The sequence below is a fragment of the Silurus aristotelis genome (assembly GCF_946808225.1).
Source record: "Silurus aristotelis genome assembly, chromosome: 14".
Classification (NCBI taxonomy): Eukaryota; Metazoa; Chordata; class Actinopteri; order Siluriformes; family Siluridae; genus Silurus; species Silurus aristotelis.
The window spans coordinates 21,858,867-21,880,055 of record NC_139587.1 but is presented as its reverse complement, the minus strand read 5'-3'; the positions used below and the strand labels follow the sequence as shown (position 1 = coordinate 21,880,055).

The 21,189-nt window shown below is 40.0% G+C and overlaps 1 protein-coding gene across 1 annotated transcript in view; it reads left to right on the top strand.

Moving 5' to 3' along the window:
• atp8a1 (ATPase phospholipid transporting 8A1) overlaps window positions 1–21,189 on the top strand; it is a gene marked incomplete at its 5' end in the record, with an annotated part of 147,420 nt that overhangs the window by 53,211 nt on the left and 73,020 nt on the right. Inside the window, 8 exons of the mRNA XM_083561771.1 lie at window positions 778–851; window positions 3,909–3,978; window positions 6,515–6,642; window positions 7,912–8,023; window positions 9,730–9,895; window positions 15,277–15,404; window positions 17,151–17,228; window positions 17,340–17,428. Of these exons, the coding sequence (XP_083417897.1) occupies window positions 778–851; window positions 3,909–3,978; window positions 6,515–6,642; window positions 7,912–8,023; window positions 9,730–9,895; window positions 15,277–15,404; window positions 17,151–17,228; window positions 17,340–17,428 (845 nt within the window). The remainder of the gene's footprint in view (window positions 1–777; window positions 852–3,908; window positions 3,979–6,514; window positions 6,643–7,911; window positions 8,024–9,729; window positions 9,896–15,276; window positions 15,405–17,150; window positions 17,229–17,339; window positions 17,429–21,189) is intronic.

The window sequence follows — 21,189 nt, the reverse complement described above, 5'->3', positions numbered from 1 at the left end:
AGTGTAGCTATTTTTTATCATTTTTTTTTTTTTCCTTCCAGCTGTGTTATTGGAGATGATTAGAAATGTGTACTCTGACAAAGAAATCTGTTTCTTTCTACGCCTCTTGAAAAATGCTTGGATTCTGTGGAGCGTCAGGCCACTCGATTGATACACACTGTGATTTTCTCACAGTCTCTATTTATCTATCTTTCTCTCTGTTGCCTTTAATGTGGCATTTATATTAAGAAAAGGGAGACATGGGGGGGGGTGAGGCAGATAGTTAAGTGGGGGGGGGGGGAGACAGATAGGCAGGTGGGGGGGTGAGACAGATAGGCAGGTGAGAGAGAGGGGGTTGAGAGGGGGATGAGAGAGGTGAGAAAGAGACACAAAGAGAGGGGAGGGCTGTGAGACAGATAGGTTGTGAGAGAGAGAGGGGGTTTAGACTGAAAGAGGTGATAGGGGTGATAAAGATAGGTGAGAGAGACAGAGAGAGATAGAGTTGATGAGACAGATAGACAGATAAGGGAGAGGGGGTGGGTGAGACAAATAGGTGAGAGAGAGAGAGACACAGAGAGAGACACAGAGAGAGATAGAGGGGTGAGACAGATAGATGGGGGGTAAAAGTGAAAGATAGAGATAGATAGACAGATGAGAGAGGGAGATGAAGAGTGATAGATGGGTGAGGAGGGCCAGGGGCAGGCACCGCAGACACCTTTTGATTTCTTAACCCTCCCTATCAGGCACCTGGCGCTTCTGCGTAACCCTGTGTATCTCTAACGAGTGTGTTTTTTGCAGGTAGTGGTGGGAGATATAGTTAAAGTAAATGGCAAAGATTACGTCCCTGCAGACACTATACTGCTGTCCTCCAGGTAGACACGTGCACATTACTGCTGATATAAGCAGAGACGCTGGCCATTTATAACCCCCCCGTCATGTTCATACACCCTGCTAAAGGAAGTGCGGCAAAGTCCAAACACTAACACCCAGATCTGTATAATAATAAATCTAGGTTCTGAAGCTCAGTCTGCGGTCAGTCGGGGAGACGAGAACACGTCCCGACCACACCGCTCAGCCCCGCACTTCCTTCACAGGGTGCTCTGCCACCAAGTAACACACTCAGGACATGTCTGTGTTTGCAGTTTTCTCTTTTTTCCTTCTCAAAATCCATTTGTCAACCTGCTCTAAATCTACAAAGAGTCCTCGTTCGGGGCGGATTTCCGCAACGTCGCTGATTTATTATTCACTAGCTACAGTATATAATGGCTGTCCTCCCAGTACACATCGTGCATGTTAGTTATTAGTTTGGCATTTCTCAGATGGCTTTTGAGAACGAAACTCAGAGCTGGATGTTTGTGTTTCCTTCCACTGTACAAATTAAAAAACCTGTGTCTGTTTCTGTCTTTCTCTTTTTCCTCGCTTGGGTATGTGCAACCCCCCCTACCCCCTAATTTCCATAATACCACCCTACTTCCCCCTCGCCCCCTTCCTCACCCCCTCACTGCTGGTACTGCTGGGTAATTTAAGGTGGCGGTTGGGGAGGTAGTGCGAGCTTCCAACGGAGATCACCTTCCGGCAGACCTCATCATTCTGTCATCCAGGTCAGGAAAAGCGACGGGCTGCATGGGGGCTGCAGGGGAGGGGAAGGAGGGGGAGTGTTGGGAGGGGATGTTTCGGAAGTGCTCAGGTGGAGGGATGCTGCTGGTTTGACTTTTGCATTTTCTTTTTCTTGTTTTTATTTTTTCAGCCTTGTGCTTTTCGTGGTCATCCCTGGCTGCCCAAGCTGATTTTAGTAACACTGATGCGATAACTTGTTTAGGTTCGGGTCAGATTACAATTTTCCTGTTCTGTCTCCAGGAAGATGCAGCTTTTCCATGTTCATCTATAGACTAGGTGACTCTCAGAACATGCCTCGTCTCCGTAGCGTTGTGAGAGAACGCGCTTTGAGAAACAGTTTAGCGAGGAGAAATCAAACTACATATAAAGTATTGGTCACTTTCTAAATAAAAGTATAGCGTAGATACTTATATTTATATATAAATAAATCAAATAATGCGAATATGTAAAACACATTGCATCGTGATACAAAAACTTGCGAATTGGTAAATCTTACCGTCTCTAAACAGTATTATTTTGTTTGATCACTACTTTTTTTTCCCCTTCCATACACACTGATATCAATACTGATACCAAAATGAGTGACCTGCTTAGTAATAGTTTATCAGAGAATTTCATAATGGTCACATCAGAAACATGCAACTGTAAAAATATGTTTCTGTTTTTCATTGCTTCACTCAGCCATGACTCTCAGGTACAACACTGGGTTAGAGGTGCATTCGCAGCAGTAGTCGCTGCCATATTCTTCTGGCAATAAACTGATTAATGTTGGATTTAAATATCATTGTTTTAGGTTACTAGTACAGTAAGACAGCTCTAAAAGCGCCTCTGTATGTAGATCGGTTTCTGCTTGCCATCGATTAGTTTAATGAATCTTTATCTCTTTCTTGATCGCTATTGATGTTTTTAATGCCATTTTTATTCCAAGTGCGATTAAATAAGAACGAGATCCGACTTCGACCTGATTAGTATGGACGCATCCCTAATTGCAGTGTGCTATTACATTTGTTATATGTGCAGCATGCTTTAGTGAAATGCCTTGAGGGGAAAAATGCAGTCTGTTGAAACAGCGTGTACACCGAGTCAGGGCATGGCTGCATGCTGTCACGTCACTGAATAAACAATGTCTAGCTCGACCTGCAGCATATCTGCGATTTTGAAGTGGTGAACAGAATACAAAAATATAAATTAGGAGCTCATCAGGTTTACAGCAGGTATTTTTCAGCCGCCAGTGATGCATGTAGTTAGAGGAGAGACTGTTGGGACACTTTCATTACACAGGTGAAAGATCTAGTTAAATAATATTGTTTGAAAGCAAAATACATGAGCTTAGAAGTTATCATTCTTTGAATGTTTAAAATATATACAGTATATAAATGTAATATTTTTAATATAAGATTAAAGAAGAAAATAATTTTTTTGGTGTTACGCTTTCGCACTCGGTGTTGACGTTCCATCTGTGTGCCGTGCCACTGTGCTGCATTCTCCTTGTCTTGCATGATCGTGAAACTAATCTCGACAACAGCTCAGTGCAAGACTTCTTGATCAAAGATGTCGATTTTTTTCTTTGTGAGAGCTTTGCAGATACATTATATGAGCAAAAGTTTTGGGACACCAACTTATACAGCCAAACATCCTCAATCTCCTACCACAAAGTTGGAGGCACACAATTCTATAGGATGCCTTTGGGTGGCGTCTCAGTGTCTCTGTGCAAACAAGCTCTGTGAAGCTTTGGTTTACATAGGGTGGAGCTCAAGATCTTGAGTGGAATTCTATAGAGCGCTGACTTTAACTCTATTGAAAACCCTTTGGGAGGAATTGGAATACTAGCTGTACCCCAGGCCTCTTCACCTCACCTACAGTACCTGACTTTACTAACGGCCTTGTGGCTAAATGAGCACAAATCTCTACAATCACATTCCCAAATGTAGTGGAACCTCTTTTTAGAAAACTAGAGGTTACTTTAACAGCAAATTGGAACTTGATTTGGAAAGGAATGTTCAAAAAGCACATACAAATCTAATGTGAAGGTGTCCACAAACTTTTGACAGTATAATGGGTTTTTAGAAGTTACTGTTTTGTTAGTAGCTGCAAAAATGTTTTTTGAGGGTTTAAAAGCATGTTTATGTTGAACTTGTTACGTCTTTGCTTGGGAATCTTGCATTTCGCTGTTTCATCAGTGCACTGTAACCTAAGTGTCAAACATTATAACTTAATATTTAACTATTTGCTTGTCGACCTAAACAGTCTTATAGTCATAAACATTCCTGCAATGTACATTGTCTTGTGTAATGATCATTTCTACATTTCAGTGAACCTCAAGGAATGTGTTATATAGAAACCTCAAACCTGGATGGAGAAACCAATCTCAAAATCAGACAAGTGAGTGTTGCTTTTTATAAATGTCAGTAGGAGCATTTTTACAGAAAAATGTATTGTTCAATGCTTTAATGGTTTAAGGGAAGTGGTAGCTTGGTGCTTAAGATGTTGAACTTCTGATTGAAACGTTGTGAGTTCAAATTCCAGAATTACCAAGCTCCCGCGTTCTTGGCTTTTGAGCCACTGCTCAGAAAAGTGTAAATTGATCTGCCAAATGCCACAATTAAACATTTGTCATTAAATATAACAGCTGTCAATATTATATATATGTAGATATGATGCTGTGATAAAGAGAAATATTGTTTAGGGCAAATTATCCCTAAATATTATGCAACCCAAATTCCAAAAGAGTTAAAGAGTTACATTAAAATGTAAATAAAAACAGAATGCAATGATTTGCAAATCTCATTAGTCCATATTCTATTCACAATTAACACCCCCCCCCCCCCAAAAAAAAAAAAAAAAACCAGATGTTTAAACCGAGAATATATACCATTAAAACAAAACAAAAAAAAAGGGTAATTTTGTATTTTATGGCTGCAACAGGTCTAAAAAATAGTTGGGACAGGACTGCTGTGTAGCATCACGTTTTCTGTCCATATACATCTGGAAACAGAGGAGACCAGTTGCTGAAGTTTTGGGAGACTAATGTTGTCCCATATGTGTCTAATACAGGGGTTTAGCTGCTTAACAGTTCTGCTCCTTCTTTGTTGGGTTTTCTTTTTTTTGTTTCATGATGCACCAAATATTTTCAAATGGCGAAGAGCCTGAGGACCCGAAGATCACAGGCACCTGATATTGATTTTCACCCTTGTCCTTTGTGCCTAGAGATTTCTCCAGATTCTTTGAACATTTTGATGATACAGTATTATGTACTGTAAATTATGATGTATTGAACTGTTGTGCAATTTAATGATGAGGAACATTATTCTATTATTCTATATTGATCTCCTGGGAATTTTAAACACAGCAATGTTTAGAGTTTGCACAGAAAGATGAGGAAAACAACAACCAAAAAAAAATAAAAAATCATAACCTGATCTGGTCTTTAACTGTCCAGATTGAGTGTGCAAACTATAGCCTCTTATAGATTCTTGATTTTGGCTAACATGAGTGGAACCTGGTGTGAGCTTCTGTTTTTGTCCACATCAAGGTTATTCATGCTGTACTGGAGTAAAAGTACTAATCCCCTATGTAAATATGACTACAGTTAAAAAAAAACAACAACAAAAAAAACAAAACTTGTTTTGACATTTAAAATTTAAAGTACTGAACTACTTGCTTTTGAATTCTTTATCTGAAGAATGAAGGCAGCACACTGTTTCATTCTACTGCACATAAGGAATTGAAAAAGCAGAGTTTACATATTATTTTTGTCTTTCAATTGGTAATAATAGTGTATATTACAGTATCCTGTTTTTGTTTACATAAAAAAAGGAACAAGGTAAAAACAACAAAAAAAAACCCCTGGTCCTTGCCCATGTCAGTTATAAGTATGATACACACACTGTCAAGTTTTACAGCAAAAGAAAGTAAAATACAAGAAAAACCTGGTCTGCCAGAACTTGAAGGCAAATTGAAAGAAATGGTTGCTATTTAAGAAAAAAACAAAACTGTCAGTGTTACCTCTAAAAGTATATTTGATTTTCTCAAGCTTAAGAAAAATCTTTTAGCCACCATACACACGTCTCGCCAGAAACGTGGGGTTACTCTTGTGCTCTCATAGCAGGTTCTCAACAATTTATAAATAGAGAGGAATGGCATGTGTTTTTCAGCATTATTGTGGACTGAAAACACTATTTCACTTAATGTATTAGAGTAAGTTTCCCAAAATAAATAGACACTACGACTCATACCATAGCAATTCTCCAATTTCATAGCTTTCATGGGTTTGCCTTCGGAGATCCTTTTCTGATCAAAGTGGTTATGAGTTTCGGTGGCCTCCCTGTAGCCTCAGCATGAAGCATTTCCTCAAATTCTTGTCTGATCTTGGTTCTATTTAATCTTTTTTGAATGTTTTTTGGTGTTTGTTTGTACCTTGTATACACTTGTGTGAAATCTATAGTGCAATCTGTGTGATATTAGCAGTTTCTAAAAAACTAAATAAGCCCTCTTGGCATGAACAACCAAATCACTATGATTTTGTGTAATGTGGCTCATTGGTTAAGGCATTGAACTTTGGACCAGAAGGTTATAAGTTCAAATCCCAGCACCACCAACTAAGCTGCCTTTGCTGGGCCCTTGAAGCAAGTCCCTAACCATCAACTGCTCAGGTGTAATTAGTGTAGATAGTGGCATCTGCCAAATGTGTACATTAACTAAAGGTCCTGATCCTTACATTTGTGTGCTTTTCTGATTGGATAATTGAATAAACAGCATATAGACATTGAAAGCTAACCAGCACCTGGACAGCTCCAATATTGAATGCTGCATGATTGCACTCTCCTCATCTTCGACCTTTTGCATTGTGCTTGTGTGCCTATTTATCGTATGAGCGTATCATGGTGTTGTATCACTTTTTTTGTTTAAATGTTTCTAGGGCCTTCAGGTCACCTCCGAGATAAAGGACATCGACAGCCTGATGCGTCTGTCCGGTCGCATGGAGTGCGAGAGCCCCAACAGACACCTGTATGAGTTTGTAGGCAACATTCGGCAGGATGGACACAGGTGAGAGGGACACAGCATGAGATTTAGAAAGGTGTCAGGTGAGGGAAAAAAGAATCATGTAGCATATAAGGGCCCTCTGAAATATTGATCGAACGCGGTCAGAATAATTAGAGAAGCAGCTGAAATATTAATGATGGAAATGTCCTCAAGACATTTACAGACACTGTGTTTGGGATGAGTGCCTGAAGGTGATCACAGCACAAAAAATGGGTTTACTAACTTAATAAAGCTGTTTATTTCATTTTATTTTAACATTCATTTCTTAGTGTTCAGCAGTGAATAGTAGGGATGGTACGATTCACCAATTTGCATTGGTGCATCGCCATATAAGTTGATGATATGATGCATCAATTTAAAAGTGCATCGGATACAAGTTGGCATTTATATCACGATGCATCGTTTTTAACATATTTGCATCGGTAAAAAACTTTATTTATATGTAATTATTAGTAGATGTTCTATACTTTTATTATTTAGAATGTGACCATTATTGCATATGTAGATCCATTTCTCCTCGCTTAACTGTTGCTCAAGCGCATTCTTTCAGCACCACTGCTGCTACGTGAATATGACACATCACCGAGAGTCATATAGAATACAGATTAACATGGCAGAGGTAGAACTGCATATTCATGGAGACAAAACAGAAAAAAACTGGTTTAATTAATTTTTCTTTTTTTTTTCTTTTGCAATACAAAGGCCTGTTTGTCAAAGGGCCATGCATTGGAAGTCAGAAGGCACTTAAGTAAATTTATGATTTGCTGTCTGTCTGAACCAATGAAATAAAAGCGGACTATCTGTAAAATATTGAATTGCATAGCATAATTTTTTCCATTGCATTGAATTACATTATGTCGAATCAAATTGAAATCGGATCACACTGCATCATAATGAGAGTGAATCTTATCGCAACGCACCAGTAGCTGCTTTATATGTATCTTTTTAATGTATCATATTGTTGGCTATGTATTGAGATGCGAATCGCATCGGCCTCAGATATAGAGATGCACATCCCTAGTGTGAAGTATTGTGTTTATAGTTATAGGTATCTTTTTTTTTTTTCCATAGACATTACTTATACTTTTATATAATATCCCTGTTTACTTTTCTTTTGTGGTAAACTTCCCTGTAGTGTCCAATTACCTGAATCAGGCATGTGCCCCCCAAAACCAACTAAGCCCCTCCCCCTCATCCCACCATTGCGTGACTTCCTGTGTTCCTGCCGAAGTGTTACTTGAACTCAGTGTGACAGTGTGTTTCTTAATCCAGCACAGTGCCACTGGGTCCGGATCAGATCCTCCTTAGAGGAGCGCAGCTCAGAAACACGCAGTGGGTGCACGGCATCGTGGTCTACACGGGCCATGACACAAAGCTCATGCAGGTGAGTCTTTCCGATAAGCGATTTTCTCCAGAAAGGATTACCTAAAGGAGCTTTTAAACACCTAACGAGTGCTCTGAAATGGCACAGCGTTAGTCTGTTGCAGAGGAGGATAAGGCTGATGGCTGCAGATGCTGATGTATGATGGGAGTTAAACACTGCTGTGTACTGCATGTGCATGGAGTGTGTCTGCTTTATTAATCCACACTGAATGGTGGAAGCCTCAGAGGCCTTAAAATAATGTTTTTGAAAAACAACGTACCTGCATTTCATATTACCAATATAAATAATTTGTGGGTCTGAGGATGAGGATGAATTGGAGGGATTGGAAACACCTTTGTGTATGACTTCAGGATCATTATTTGTAATAGAAATAAACATCACTTTATTGGTAACGGCGGTACACACGTTAATGATATTGAATCGTGTATATACGGTGTCAGAATAAGGACAAAATATGATTTTACTGAGTTCATATCAGTTCAGTACATTTAACAATTCCCAGTTGGCATGTGTAAAAAATAAATAAATAAATAAAAAATAAATAAAAATTTTATGCTCTTAAATTGTATTTTAAATAACCAGTCCAACTGATCATCAGTTCCAAATAGAGGAAAAAGGATAAAAAAAAAAAATGTGATTGCTTGGGAAATAAAAGAAAATGTTTTTGAACTTCTAGGATCGTCATGGTAACAATTCCAAAGAGTAATGCCTCTTATCATTCACGATCATTCATGATGTTAGCCTTACTCAACACTCTTTCTTTATATACACTGATCAGGCATAACATTATGACATCATAACATTATGACCGATGAAGTAAACAAACCTGATCTCTTCATCATGACACCTGTTAGGGGTGGGATATATTAGGTAGCAAGAAAATCTTTCCTCAAAGTTGATGTGTTTGAAGCAGGAAAAATGGGCAAGCGTAAGGATTTGAACTAGTTTGACAAGCGGAAAATTGCGAAACTGTAGTTCTTGTGGGCTGTTCCCACTCTGCAGCTCAGTATCTATCAAAAGTGATCCAAGGAAAGAACAGTGGTGAACCAGTAACAGGGTCATGGCACGTGGGGAGCGAAGGCTGGCCCGTGTGGTCCAATCCAACAGACGATCTGTTGTAGCTCAAATTGCTGAAAAAGTTAATGCTTGATGGGTCAAAACTGGTTTGTCAGCAAAAAGGGACCAATACAACATTTTGCAGGTGGTCATAATGTTATGCCTGATCAGTGTATACTATACCTTTATCCCTAACAGTTTACTTACTATTGTTACCCCCTTCCCCAGTGACCTCCTCTGAGCCTCAGAACAATTCCATCCCAGCAAATCACTCAAAATATATAAACATAATGCTTTCCATAAACTCTGGAGATGGATCTTTATCTTTAAAAAGAAGGCGAAGTCTGCAGAAGACAGATCTTGCGAGTAGGAAAGTGAGAAACTCACGTGTCAGGAGAGCTCAGTGACTGGGTGCGCACGTGTTCAGAATAGCAGACGTGGTAACACATGGTGAGAATAGCACCAGTTGCACAGCTCCCGATGTACACAGGGCGGTTTTGACACACTGACTTCTAAAGGTCGGTGCTCCCTGTGACTGTGCTGTCATCTGTTGGAGTTTTTTTCTAAAACTTTTATCCAAAAACTTTTTTGATACCACCTCGAACCTAGTTTTATGTCAAAGCTAATTATTTATCCTGTTCTACTTCCAGAATTCCACACGTCCACCTCTGAAGCTGTCGAATGTCGAGCGCATCACCAACTTTCAGATCCTGGTGCTGTTTGGCTGCTTGTTGGCCATCTCTCTGGTTTGCTCAATCGGACAAAGCATCTGGAAGTACCAGTACGGCAATGAGGCCTGGTACATGGACCTCAACTGTAAGCGTCCTGCTCACCTTTTCATGCTGTCCCGTCCTCTTGTCTCTGTCTGCTCACTCATTTGTTGTATTATTATTTTTTTATTTACTTGCATTAATGTCAGCATTTCTTTAAGTTTTGCTGTGTATAAACAAATATGCATTGCTACGCAAGTGAATATTTGTCTGTAAAGAAAAAAAAAAAAAAGATGGGAAAACGTTTGTATTTCCCTATTAAATAAAACTGTTAATATGGGATGTGCAAATGGTTGAGTATCACAACGCTGCTGAATATATTTTTTTTTATTTTATTTTATTCTCTGTTTCCTTTTCTAACATTCTGTTTTGGTTTGTTTTTGTTTTTTTCTGTGTTGTTGTCATTTTTTTCTTTAACAGCTCCAGGTAACAACCATTTAAAAGCCCTGGCCATGCGTGAATCAGCCCTCCTTACTAATCTCTAGCTGAGGCTCAGGCTTTGCTGAGCAAACCCAGGCCATTATGCGCTTGCCCTACTTTGTGAGGGCGATTGCAGAGGACGGCACACACGCCAGCGATCCAGTGATAGGTTTATCCCCTCCAGATATGTGACTGTATAGTCTTTCCTAGTGCCTGATCTCAGACATGTTTTTCCCTTCCACCTCCATTCCCAGTGACACGTTAACCTCTTTGCGAGAACCTGGCCAGAAGCACCTGTTCGTTCTTTTAGTAATAAATGAGGCACAATATTTCGTTCCTGCATTCCTCAATTGTTCAATCGTATGTACAGTATTAATGGCGGCCTGGGAAAAGCCTTGTGGGAAACTCTGACAATATATTCTGGAAACGACATACCTTCCTGAACTGAAAAGATATTTCCTTCTGCACATATCTGAACTAAAAATAAAGCTAAGATTGCATTTAAAGTAGTATTTTAAAGTGAGACACCTCGTCAAGGTTTACATTAAAACAAAACATCTGCGTTATCGGTATCTCTGTGTCAACATCGTGGATTATCTCTGTTCACTTTTTTTTATTTGGTGCTGTTCCGACTCTTATTAGGCTATATGTATTAGTATATACATGATTCGAACAAACTCTCTAAATTCCTGATTATATTGTGAGGAAATTTACTATATTACTATATAATTTACTTGTATGAGAAGTTGGACACTAAGGAAGGAGAAAAGGATTTGTAGAGATTGGCCAGGCAGAGGGACCGAGCTGGGAAGGATGTGCTGCAAGTTAGAGCAATAAAGGATGGAGATGGAATTGTGTTGTCTAGTGAGAAAAGTGTGTTGAGAGGGTGGAGGGAGTATTTTGAGCAGCTGATGAAGGAGGAAAATGAGAGAGAGAGAGAAGGTTGGATGGTGTGGAGATGGTGAAGCAGGAAATAGATAGAAATAGTAATTCCTAACCATACTGCTTCTCACAGATGTTCACCTCTTCTCTCAGCCTGGCTTCCACTACTCTTTCCCATAACTTTGAGGTGTGACTGATCAACTTAATTCTCCTGTAGTTGCTGCAGGTCTGCACATCTCTCTTATTCTTAAAAACCAGTACTAGCACACTCATTCCTCAGTCTCCACAATCTGGTCAAAAACTCCACTACCATCTCTCCTAAACATCTCCACGCTTCTACCGGTATGTAATCTGATCCTACAGACTTTCCACTCTTCGTCCTCTTAATCGTTGCTCTCACTTCCTCTGTGCAGTAGGAATGACAGGATTGAGGTGGAAGTGGGTTTGCATCAAGGATCGGCTCTGAGCCCTTTCCTGTTTGCAGTGGTGATGGATAGGTTGACAGACAAGGTGTGTGAATGAACAGGAGGAGTGCTGCGGTTGCAGGGAGAAGTGGTGGTGAAGGTGGATGGGGTCAACAGGGCAAAGTAATGGAGAGTGTGTTAGAGAAGTGAAGAAAAGAGTGCAGGCAGGGTGGAGTGGGTGAAGAAGAGTGATAGCAGGAGTGATTTGTGATAGAAGGGTATCTGCGAGAGTGAAAGGGAAAGTTTATAGGACTGTGGTGAGACCTGCGATGTTGTATGGATTAGAGACAGTGGCATTGAGTAAAAGACAGGAGGTGGAGCTGGAGGTGGCAGAGCTGAAGATGTTGAGGTTTTCGTTATGAGTGACGACGATGGACAGGATTAGAAACGAGTTTATTAGAGGGACAGTGCATGTAGGATGTTTTGGAGACATTGAGATGGTTTGACATGTGCAGAAGAGGGACATGAGGTATATCGCTAGAAGAATGCTGAGGACGGAGCCACCAGGAAGGAGGAAAAGAGAAAGGGTCAAGAGAGAGGTTCATGGATGTGGTGAGGGAAAACATGCAGGTAGATGGTTTGAAAAAAGCAGATGTAGAGGACAGATTAGTATGGCGACTGATGATCCTCTGTGGCGACCCCTAACGGGAGCAGCCGAAAGAAGATGACGACTTTATAATTTACTTTAAAAGGATAATTTACTATGTAACAAGGCTGTAGACGTATTTAGACACATTCATTTATTTTACTTTGTTACATAAACTGTTAAACACACAAGATTGGAAAATTATTAAAGTAAAATATTAGTTTTATGGGCATGTCACAGTTTATTTGTCAGGAACTTTCTTTTTTTTTTTTTTTCTCAGAATGCATCTCCGACGGCTTTTTCCTTTAATGTAGACATGTGAGCCAACAGTCACAGGACCTGTAGTAGTCATGATGCAGAATTTCCTGCGAAGTAGAAATGCCTGAGGGACAAAATGACCTTTTCTAAATGCCTCACCCTCTTTCATCCCTTGCTGCTGCATTTACTTCCTTCTTCCTTCATTCTTCTTACGTATATTGATTTTTTATTTTTTTTTTAAACTAACTGTTTATTCATTGTTCTTCAGTCTTATTTCTTTTTTTTTCCTTTCTTCGTCTTCTTTCTTACAGCTTCTTACATTTTTAGTTTTTCTTTCTTCCTCTTTCTTCTTCCTTCTTCTTCTTCTTCTTGTCCCTCTTGCAGTCATGTTTAAAATGGAATGCTCCAAATTTAAAAGAATGATTAGATATTAAGATATTAAGACTTTTTTAGCACTATGGGCTAAATCTTTGCAGCCTGTACTCCATGACCACGGTTCTTGCAAATCGATTAACATGTCACCCAGACCATCACACTTTATTTTCCTCAGCCTGTGTATAAAAAGGTTGCTTATGTCCAGTTCGATCCCAGCTTGTTTTATGACCTCCGCCGTTCCCTGCAGTCGCAGTCTTTCGTTCGGATTATGCAGCATTGCTTTATGAAGTTAGCTCAACAGGCCGCATTTAGGATGCGGTCCTCACAGATCATAAAGCTTACTGTTAAAGGGAATGGAAAAGGTCATAATTCAGGCTTCCATCAAGAGATTGATTGTATTCTTTAAAAGGAGTGAGACTCAGTCGAATGCTAGGTTTTGTTTTGTATCAAACACAGGGGGAAAAAAAAAAAAAAGAGAGAGCGGTGACATTGATGCATTTGATCGAGCCATTTAATTTCACCACAGTCAGTTTTCCTTGTGTCATTAAAAACAGCATGGTAATGGGCTTGAATTGTGAACTTGCTGCAGGAAATGGTGAACAGAAAGGATAGTAGAGAACACTTTCCCTTTTTGCTTTGAGAATAATTCCCATAGCAAAGTAGTGAAGGTGTAGATTTTCTAGACCCATCGAGCTCTTCGCTCAGACAGCAGCAGTGTAGCTATTATTCATTATAAATTATTCATTTGACATTTGCCCCCCTGTGATTCTCAGCCATTAGCTTCGCCCTTGTTTGTCCTAGGTCATCTTCTATGAGATCTGTTAATACTTTATGCACTAGGGCCTGGGAGAGATCTGAATTTCTTATGCAGTCACACCACCTACAGTGACACCAACCCCACCCCCATACTTTGAGTTTAAAAATAATGTCTTGTTGCGGTTTTGTTTTGTCTGTAAATGCTGATGGGTGTCCTTTAAATTGCTGAACAGGCTGCCAGTGCACTCTTTAACTTCTTACTGCAACCCTCTGGTCACAACTGGAACTCCCCTGCTGCATCTGAAGCCTCGGCTACTCCTCATCATGGAGGACCGCCAACCCCTGCCTTAATCCAATAACCGTAACCTCGTAGCGCATTGATGCAGAGCTTTCAGCTGCATGTTCAGTACTCAGAGCATGTCGTGTGTTTGAATCGTGAATAGTAGATTAGAGTCTGTGAATGGTGCATATTTTGCAGTGAACCAAAAACCTAAAAGGATCATAATATTTCCACATTATAGTTTATCTTATATTCTAGTAAATCTTCTATCTTGAATAAGTATTGCTAATTATGTACTTCTGTTCAATGGAAGTAATATTTCTTATCTATTTATTTATGATTCAACCCTGGTGTGTTGAGAATACAAATCAATTACAAATGTCACCACTCTCTCTCTTTTTTTTTTTTTTAATTTATTTGTATTTATTTATTTTTAACACACCCCTTTCTCCTCCTCTTCCTCCAACCCTCCTTCCCAAGGGAGTGTGCTTTGGGCCGAGTCCCTCTCCTTTGTATCAAATCATCCGAACTGGCCATGTTGCCTTCCACCCTCTAGCAGTCATCTCTCTCTCTCTCTCTCTCTCTCTCTCTCTTTCTCTCTCTCTCTCTCTCTCTCTCTCTCTCTCTCTCTCTCTCTCTCTCTCTCTCTCTCTCTCTCTCCTCTGCTGTGTTCATGTTTAGCCTCCATAACAGTAATCTGTCCTCATTGGCCACCTCTTGCTTACTGTCCATTCTAAATGTGTGCTTATTATTATTATTTTTGTGCCCTTGGGTAAGGACTCCCTCTCCTATCTGCTCTGATAGAGCAGGATTGGGTCATATATAGGACAGGTAATGCTTAATAAACTCACGGTTAGTTCACGCGTGAGCCGTGACGTGTCAATGTGGCTTCTTTTTTATTTGTCACCTTTTCTGTTCACGGTTGGGATTTGAGATGGGAGAAGTCTCGGTCCTGTCACCCCAGTGCTTTGTGTGGAACTCATTGCTTGGAGTCGTGCTCTTGTTTTATCTTTTTATTTTCCCAAAGACGGCTGCTAGGACGTCACCAACTTTGTTCAGAAGCTCAGCAAACTGAGTGATTGGGGTTGCTAATTAAGCAGTTGGGAGTCTCATGATTCGAGGCTGATGGGAGAGGTGTGGAGGGTGAGATAAAGGGGCTAATCTCAGCTAATGGCACAGCGTTTGGACAACGTTCTGTAGTACGTGCGTAACGTTGTGGAAACGATGCCCATTAGATGGGGGTGAGCTTCTGGCATTGTTGATTTTCTTTTTTTTTCTTTTTTCTATTCCCTTCAACACACATTTCCTGTTTATTTGAACTGACTCAACTCTCTTTGTACTACCCCCTCTTTCCTCTCTGTACTATTTTTCCTTTCCTTGTTTTTTTTTACCCCGGACTGCATCAGATGGAGGTGCAGCGAACTTTGGTCTAAACTTCCTTACCTTCATCATCCTCTTCAACAACCTGATTCCCATTAGTCTGCTGGTGACGTTGGAGGTGATCAAGTTTATCCAGGCCTACTTCATCAACTGGGTGAGAATGAAGCCCTGAGTGTCATTTTACTTCATCCATGCTTTTCAATTGTTGTTTTCAACTGAAAAGTTGCTCATTAACACTAAACCATCAACCACGCTTCCATTCCTGTACTGCACACGAGCTACGTTAGATCCACACTGCAAATAGCATTTTCACATATATTTACTTTAGAAAGCTAAGTTTTCGTTGACTGAAAACACTATCTCAGTGTGGACTGAAGGCCAAAACGAAGAGAAATATATGGGATTTCAAATGAAAACTAAACACACGGAAAACATCAGAAATTCTGCCATACATCAGAGATTTTACTGTAACACATAGTATAGTTGGTATTGAATGTTAAATGTTAAATATGGTCTTAAAAATCTTTAGGGAAGTCTGCATATTTGAATCTGGAAAAGTATGGACTTTTAAAATGAAAACTGTGTCGGAAACCTATTTATCAATCATTTGCATTGACACGTTTATTTAGAGTTTGTTATGAAGCTGGAACTTCCTGTGTGAGCTTATGCACCAAAACTTACACACAATCCGATCACGCATGACGTCCAGAGCTCAATGACGCAATAGATAGCTCTGTAATCTCGGGTCTGTAATTAGAGAAATCTAATCAGGCTTAGTGACCTGGTAACATTTAGTGAACTGGTAACATTGTGAAGGCTAGACAACTGGGTCAGAGCATCTCCATCTCTTGTGGGATGTTCCCAGTCTGCAGTGGTCAGCATCTATCAAAAGTGGTCCAAGGAAGGAACAGTGGTGAACCGGAGACAGGGTCATGGGCAGCCAAGGCTCAGTAATGCACTTGGGCATAAAGGCATACATAAAGGCTGGACCGTGTGGTTCAATCCAACACACGAGCTCCTGTAGCTGAAATTGCTGAAGAAGATAATGTTGTTAATGCTCAATGGGTCAGGACTGTTTTGGCAGCAAAAACGGGACCGACACAATACTAGGCAGGGGCTCATAGTGTTATGCTTGATATATGTCGTGCTCTTTTTAATAATATTGCTTTTATAAGAACCGGGACATCCCGTAGTCATGTAAACATTTACAAGTCAAAAGTCAGAAGGCAATGCAAAAAAATCAGACACAAAGCAATACTAAGGGACGGAAAGTTTATTGTTTTTACCGAGTGGCTGCGTAACCAGCGCTTCATGTTAAATTTCCTTCTTCTGATCCGCACGGTTCTCACCTGGACTGGTTCAAGAAAAAAAAAAAAAAAAGTCTGAGGGGAAACTAAAAGTGGAACGTTATCAAAATAACCTATTTACAGTTGACAAAATTGGATTTGGGCTGTGGCACACAGAGCAGCGTCTGTGTTTGTTTTTAGAATTTCCCAGAACGCTGGAACTGTCTCAGATGATGCACTTCACAGTTTTAGTGCCGGAACACTGGCCTTAGTGAAATCTAGTGTGTTATTAGTCTCTACTGGATTTAGTGAGAATCATAAAATAAAGTGTGGGAGGTTGGACACTTGCGGTACGCAGCGAAAGGGGGTGGAGCCAGTAGAGGTTAATGAATGCAAATAAGGAGGAAGGACTATTCATGGAACATGTATTGTACGGTTATTATTTGTGATTTTACTCCCCTGCAAAAATTATGCATTACATACTCGGGTATGTGGCACATGCTATTTCACTGCATAGCGCATAGTATGCTGTAAGCAAGAGATATGGATTGTATACATCTGTTTTACAAAAAGACCTCACGGGTTCTTCATTTTCATAAACGATTCATTTTTAGGACACTGACATGCTCTATGAAGTGACCAACACTCCAGCCATGGCTCGAACGTCCAACCTGAATGAAGAGCTAGGCCAGGTACAGCACACACACACACACACACACACACACACACACAAAATGATTACAGCGATCATGTAAAAGATCTACTGCCTTTTTCTTATGATTTGATCATTCCTCATCCTTTAGGTGAAGTATATCTTTTCCGACAAAACTGGAACACTGACCTGCAATGTGATGCAGTTTAAGAAGTGTACTGTCGCTGGAGTGGCCTATGGGTGAGTCCACATCCATCTTACACACACCTGTTTGTATGTACACACCCACAAACCTTGCGCCATGTTTATTGTACATTGTACGGAGAAAAGTATGTGGACCATATGATGCTTTTTGAACATCACATTCCACATTTAGTCCCCATTTGCTCTTATAATAACCTCCACTCTTTTTGGAAGATACTAAATTCTGGGGTGTGATTATCAGAGGTGGAAAGGGAAAAAAATATTCTATTTAAGTAAAAGTACTGTTATTCAATGAGATTTTACTTAAGTACAAGTTATCAGTCTAAAAATCTACTCAAGTACAAGTAAAAAGTAGCTCATTTAAAATGTACTCAGAGTAAGAGTTACTTTAATTTAACAGTGGGGGTGTGGTGGGGGATTCTAGTGTAGTTCAAAAAGGACAAGGGGATATAAATCTCAATTAATTGTTTTTAATTGGAGGAACAGCTTAACAAATAAAAAACACAATACAGTCTATGTCTTGTTTCTAATGTGTGTTAGCAAAAAATAATTTCTGTTATACTGTAATGTCACTTATGATATTGAGAGAAATCGCTATTTTTTTTTCGATCTACGTTTTTTTGTAAGTAGCGTATTTGTTCTCCGCTTTTAATCGTTCACTGCAGTCATTTTTCCGGGGCGCGATATATTAAATTTTTTCACATTTGCTATTTTTATTTATTCATGTTTTTACTCAGTCACAGATATGATTTAAAATATAGCTAGGTACTCTACTTATAGCAAAACATACTTAAGTAAAAGTATAATTACAGATTTTAAAAACTACTTTAAAAAGTAGAAGTGCGCAAAAACCATAACGCGAGTAAATGTAATTCGTTGTTTTCCATCTCTTGTGTTTATGGAGATTTGTGCTCTTTCAGTCATGTAGGTGTTAGTAACATCTGTTGATGAGGCCTGGGGTGCAGTCAACATTCCAATTCATCCCATACAGTAGTGTGCAATAGGGTTGAGGTCAGAGCTCTGTAGCAGCAGATCTTCCACTCCAACCCATGTACACCATATATTCATGGAGCTTGCTTTGTGCACAGGGGCGCTGTCATGCTTGTACAGGTTTGGTTTTTATAGTTCAAGCAAAGAGAAATATTTTAATGCTACTGCATCCAAAAGTATCCTATACAGTTATGTATCTCCAACCTGGTGATAACATTTTGCAGAAGAACTGCATATGGCTGGAAAAGTCCAAAAGATTTTTTCCATATAGCGTATGATCAGTAAAGCATGAATATGACACTCAATGTTTTCTTCTGCCTTCCTAAACTATTTGAACAATATATAAATAAATACTCTATAAATAACACCCACTGGCCCTTTACTCAAACGGCTTATGGACCTTTGTTTAGCTCTGGGGCGAGAGCAGGTTCTGCTGCCGTGATCTATTTTTGGTCGCAAAGAGCGGCATCAGATGTGCTGCATTAGACATCGGTGTAACACTGTGTCTGTGGTGGTGTGGGTGGTGGAGAGGCGGGGGTGTTTTTAGGGGTGACATCGCCAGCTGGGCACGCATGTGTGTAAATGATAGTGCTGCAGTGTGTCTGTGTGTGTGAGGGAGTATGCGAGAAAATGTTCATCAGCACGCAGCGTAAGTCAGATGACAGCTCAAGTTGTACACATGATGTTTGTCTTCTAAGATTGTCTCAGTTGTCTCTTAGATCGAAGAAGGTCCATGAGTTTTGGGCTTATTGGATTTGTGCACCACATATGCTCTTGTTCTAAAAACAGGTCCATTAAAAGGTAAACCTGAAGGTTTAGAAGTGTAGTCTAATCTGTAGTCAAAGACTAGTTTGTACATTTCTGACTGACTGGATTCGATGTATGTGTCTGTGAGAGAAAGACAGCTGTATGGTAATATCTGAGTCCTAGTTTTTCTGTTTCTCTTTTTCTCTGACACACATTCAAATACACACACACACTTACACATGCACTTCCATCAAATAACATGGTCAATACATGATCCAACCAGAGCAAGCTTCAAGACTAGCTCTATTTACTAAGTACTTTTCTGTCTATGTTTACACACTATGACCTTTAAAATAGTCCCCTTGCACAGCAATACAGTGCTCCCAGCGTTCCTGTCACTGCTCGAATGTGTCCTGGAAGTCTTCTTTTCTAAGCGTATCAAGTACCTTCTGCGATTCACATTGGATTTCCGCAACGGTGTCAAAACGGCGACCTTTGAGCTGGAGTAAAGTTCAAGTTGGAGAAATGGTTTCGACGTTTTCGATGGTTGAGCTTGTCGAAGGTCTTTCTTGATCTCTTGTCGTCTTCAACTCAAAACGAATGACTCGGTGCGTTATCAAGCATGTGTTACGTCAAATGTCTTTGTGGCAGATTGCCCGTTTTCATGCAGAATTTCACGTTTGCTCTTTATTCTAACTTGCCGTCCATGATGAAATCGCAGCCGTGGTAACGCACATGCTCAGAATAGCACCAGTTAGCACCATTAGTCTCGAGATTTTTTAATACCACCTCGTAGGTATGTGTGTGTTAGAGAGTGAGAGAAAGAGCAAGAGAGAGAGAGAGAGAGAGAAAGAGAGAGAGAGAGAGAGAGAGAGAGAGAGAACACTCTCTTGGATTGTCTTGAACCTATTTTTTCCCCCTTGTGATGGTGACTACAAAATACAGGTGAACAAACAGAAATATGAATGTATCATGAAAGTTACCCCAGAATCAGCATTTAACTCGTGTGTGTGTGTGTGTGTGTGTGTGTGTGTGTGTGTGTGTGTGTGTGTGTGTGTGTGTGTGTGTGTGTGTGTGTGTGTGTGTGGGTGTGTGTGTGTGTGTGTGTGTGTGTGTGTGTGTGTGTGTGGATATTACTTGTCTCTTAATGCTACTACCTGTAGCCACTCTATACTTTCTTGGTTCTGACCAAATTACTTCAGCCTCACCCAAGCCCTTTTCCTGTGTGTGTGTGTGTGTGTGTGAGTATATGTACATTTCGTCTCCCTACGGCGTCATCTTTAATATGTCTAGCGGGTGTAGGTTGAACGCGTACGAGTGGTATATTGATGAAGGGCTTCATCCTTCTTCCTCATGAATATATTAATGTTTCACTTTTTACCTACTTCACATAAGCAAGACTGCTTTTGAACTTGAAGACTGCGAAAAACACACACCCTACTTCCCTTTTTTCCCCCATGTTCCAAACCCCCTTTCTTCCTCTTCTAGGAGAATAACAGCAGTTAGACTTTTTCAGAGAGAGAGAATAAAAAAGAATGTCCTAGATATTTTGTCTGGCTTTGTGAATTTGTTGTAAAAACAACATGAAGGATGGTTAATTAGAGGAAACATGAGCCAGTTTGGAGCCGGTGTGGGTCTTACTTTCATTCAGTTTTAACCTGTAGCTTAATTAATGTAATATATTTATAGCTATCTGTTTTAGGGGCCGAGCACTAAGGGATATTCTATTGTTATTTTACCTGTTCTTATTATTGTTCTTCCTGTTCTGGCTGTGGTGTCTATGGAAGGCCATCTGGTCAAAAGTTTGGTAAAATGTGACACAAATTTGATTGAATGAAAGTTCTAACTAGATTTGTGCCACCACTCTGGCACCAAAAGCTGGTCAAAACGTGGGCCTAATTTGGAAGTACATTTACATTTTGAATGGTGTCCAAAGTTTTAAAAGCCAGCCATCCATAAGTCTGGGTGCTTGGCTCCAGAAAATGCAGCTTGAAGCGATGAAACAGTTGAGCCACCAAGTCCCCTGCTTAATAGCTTCATTCTATACCACACTCTCATGT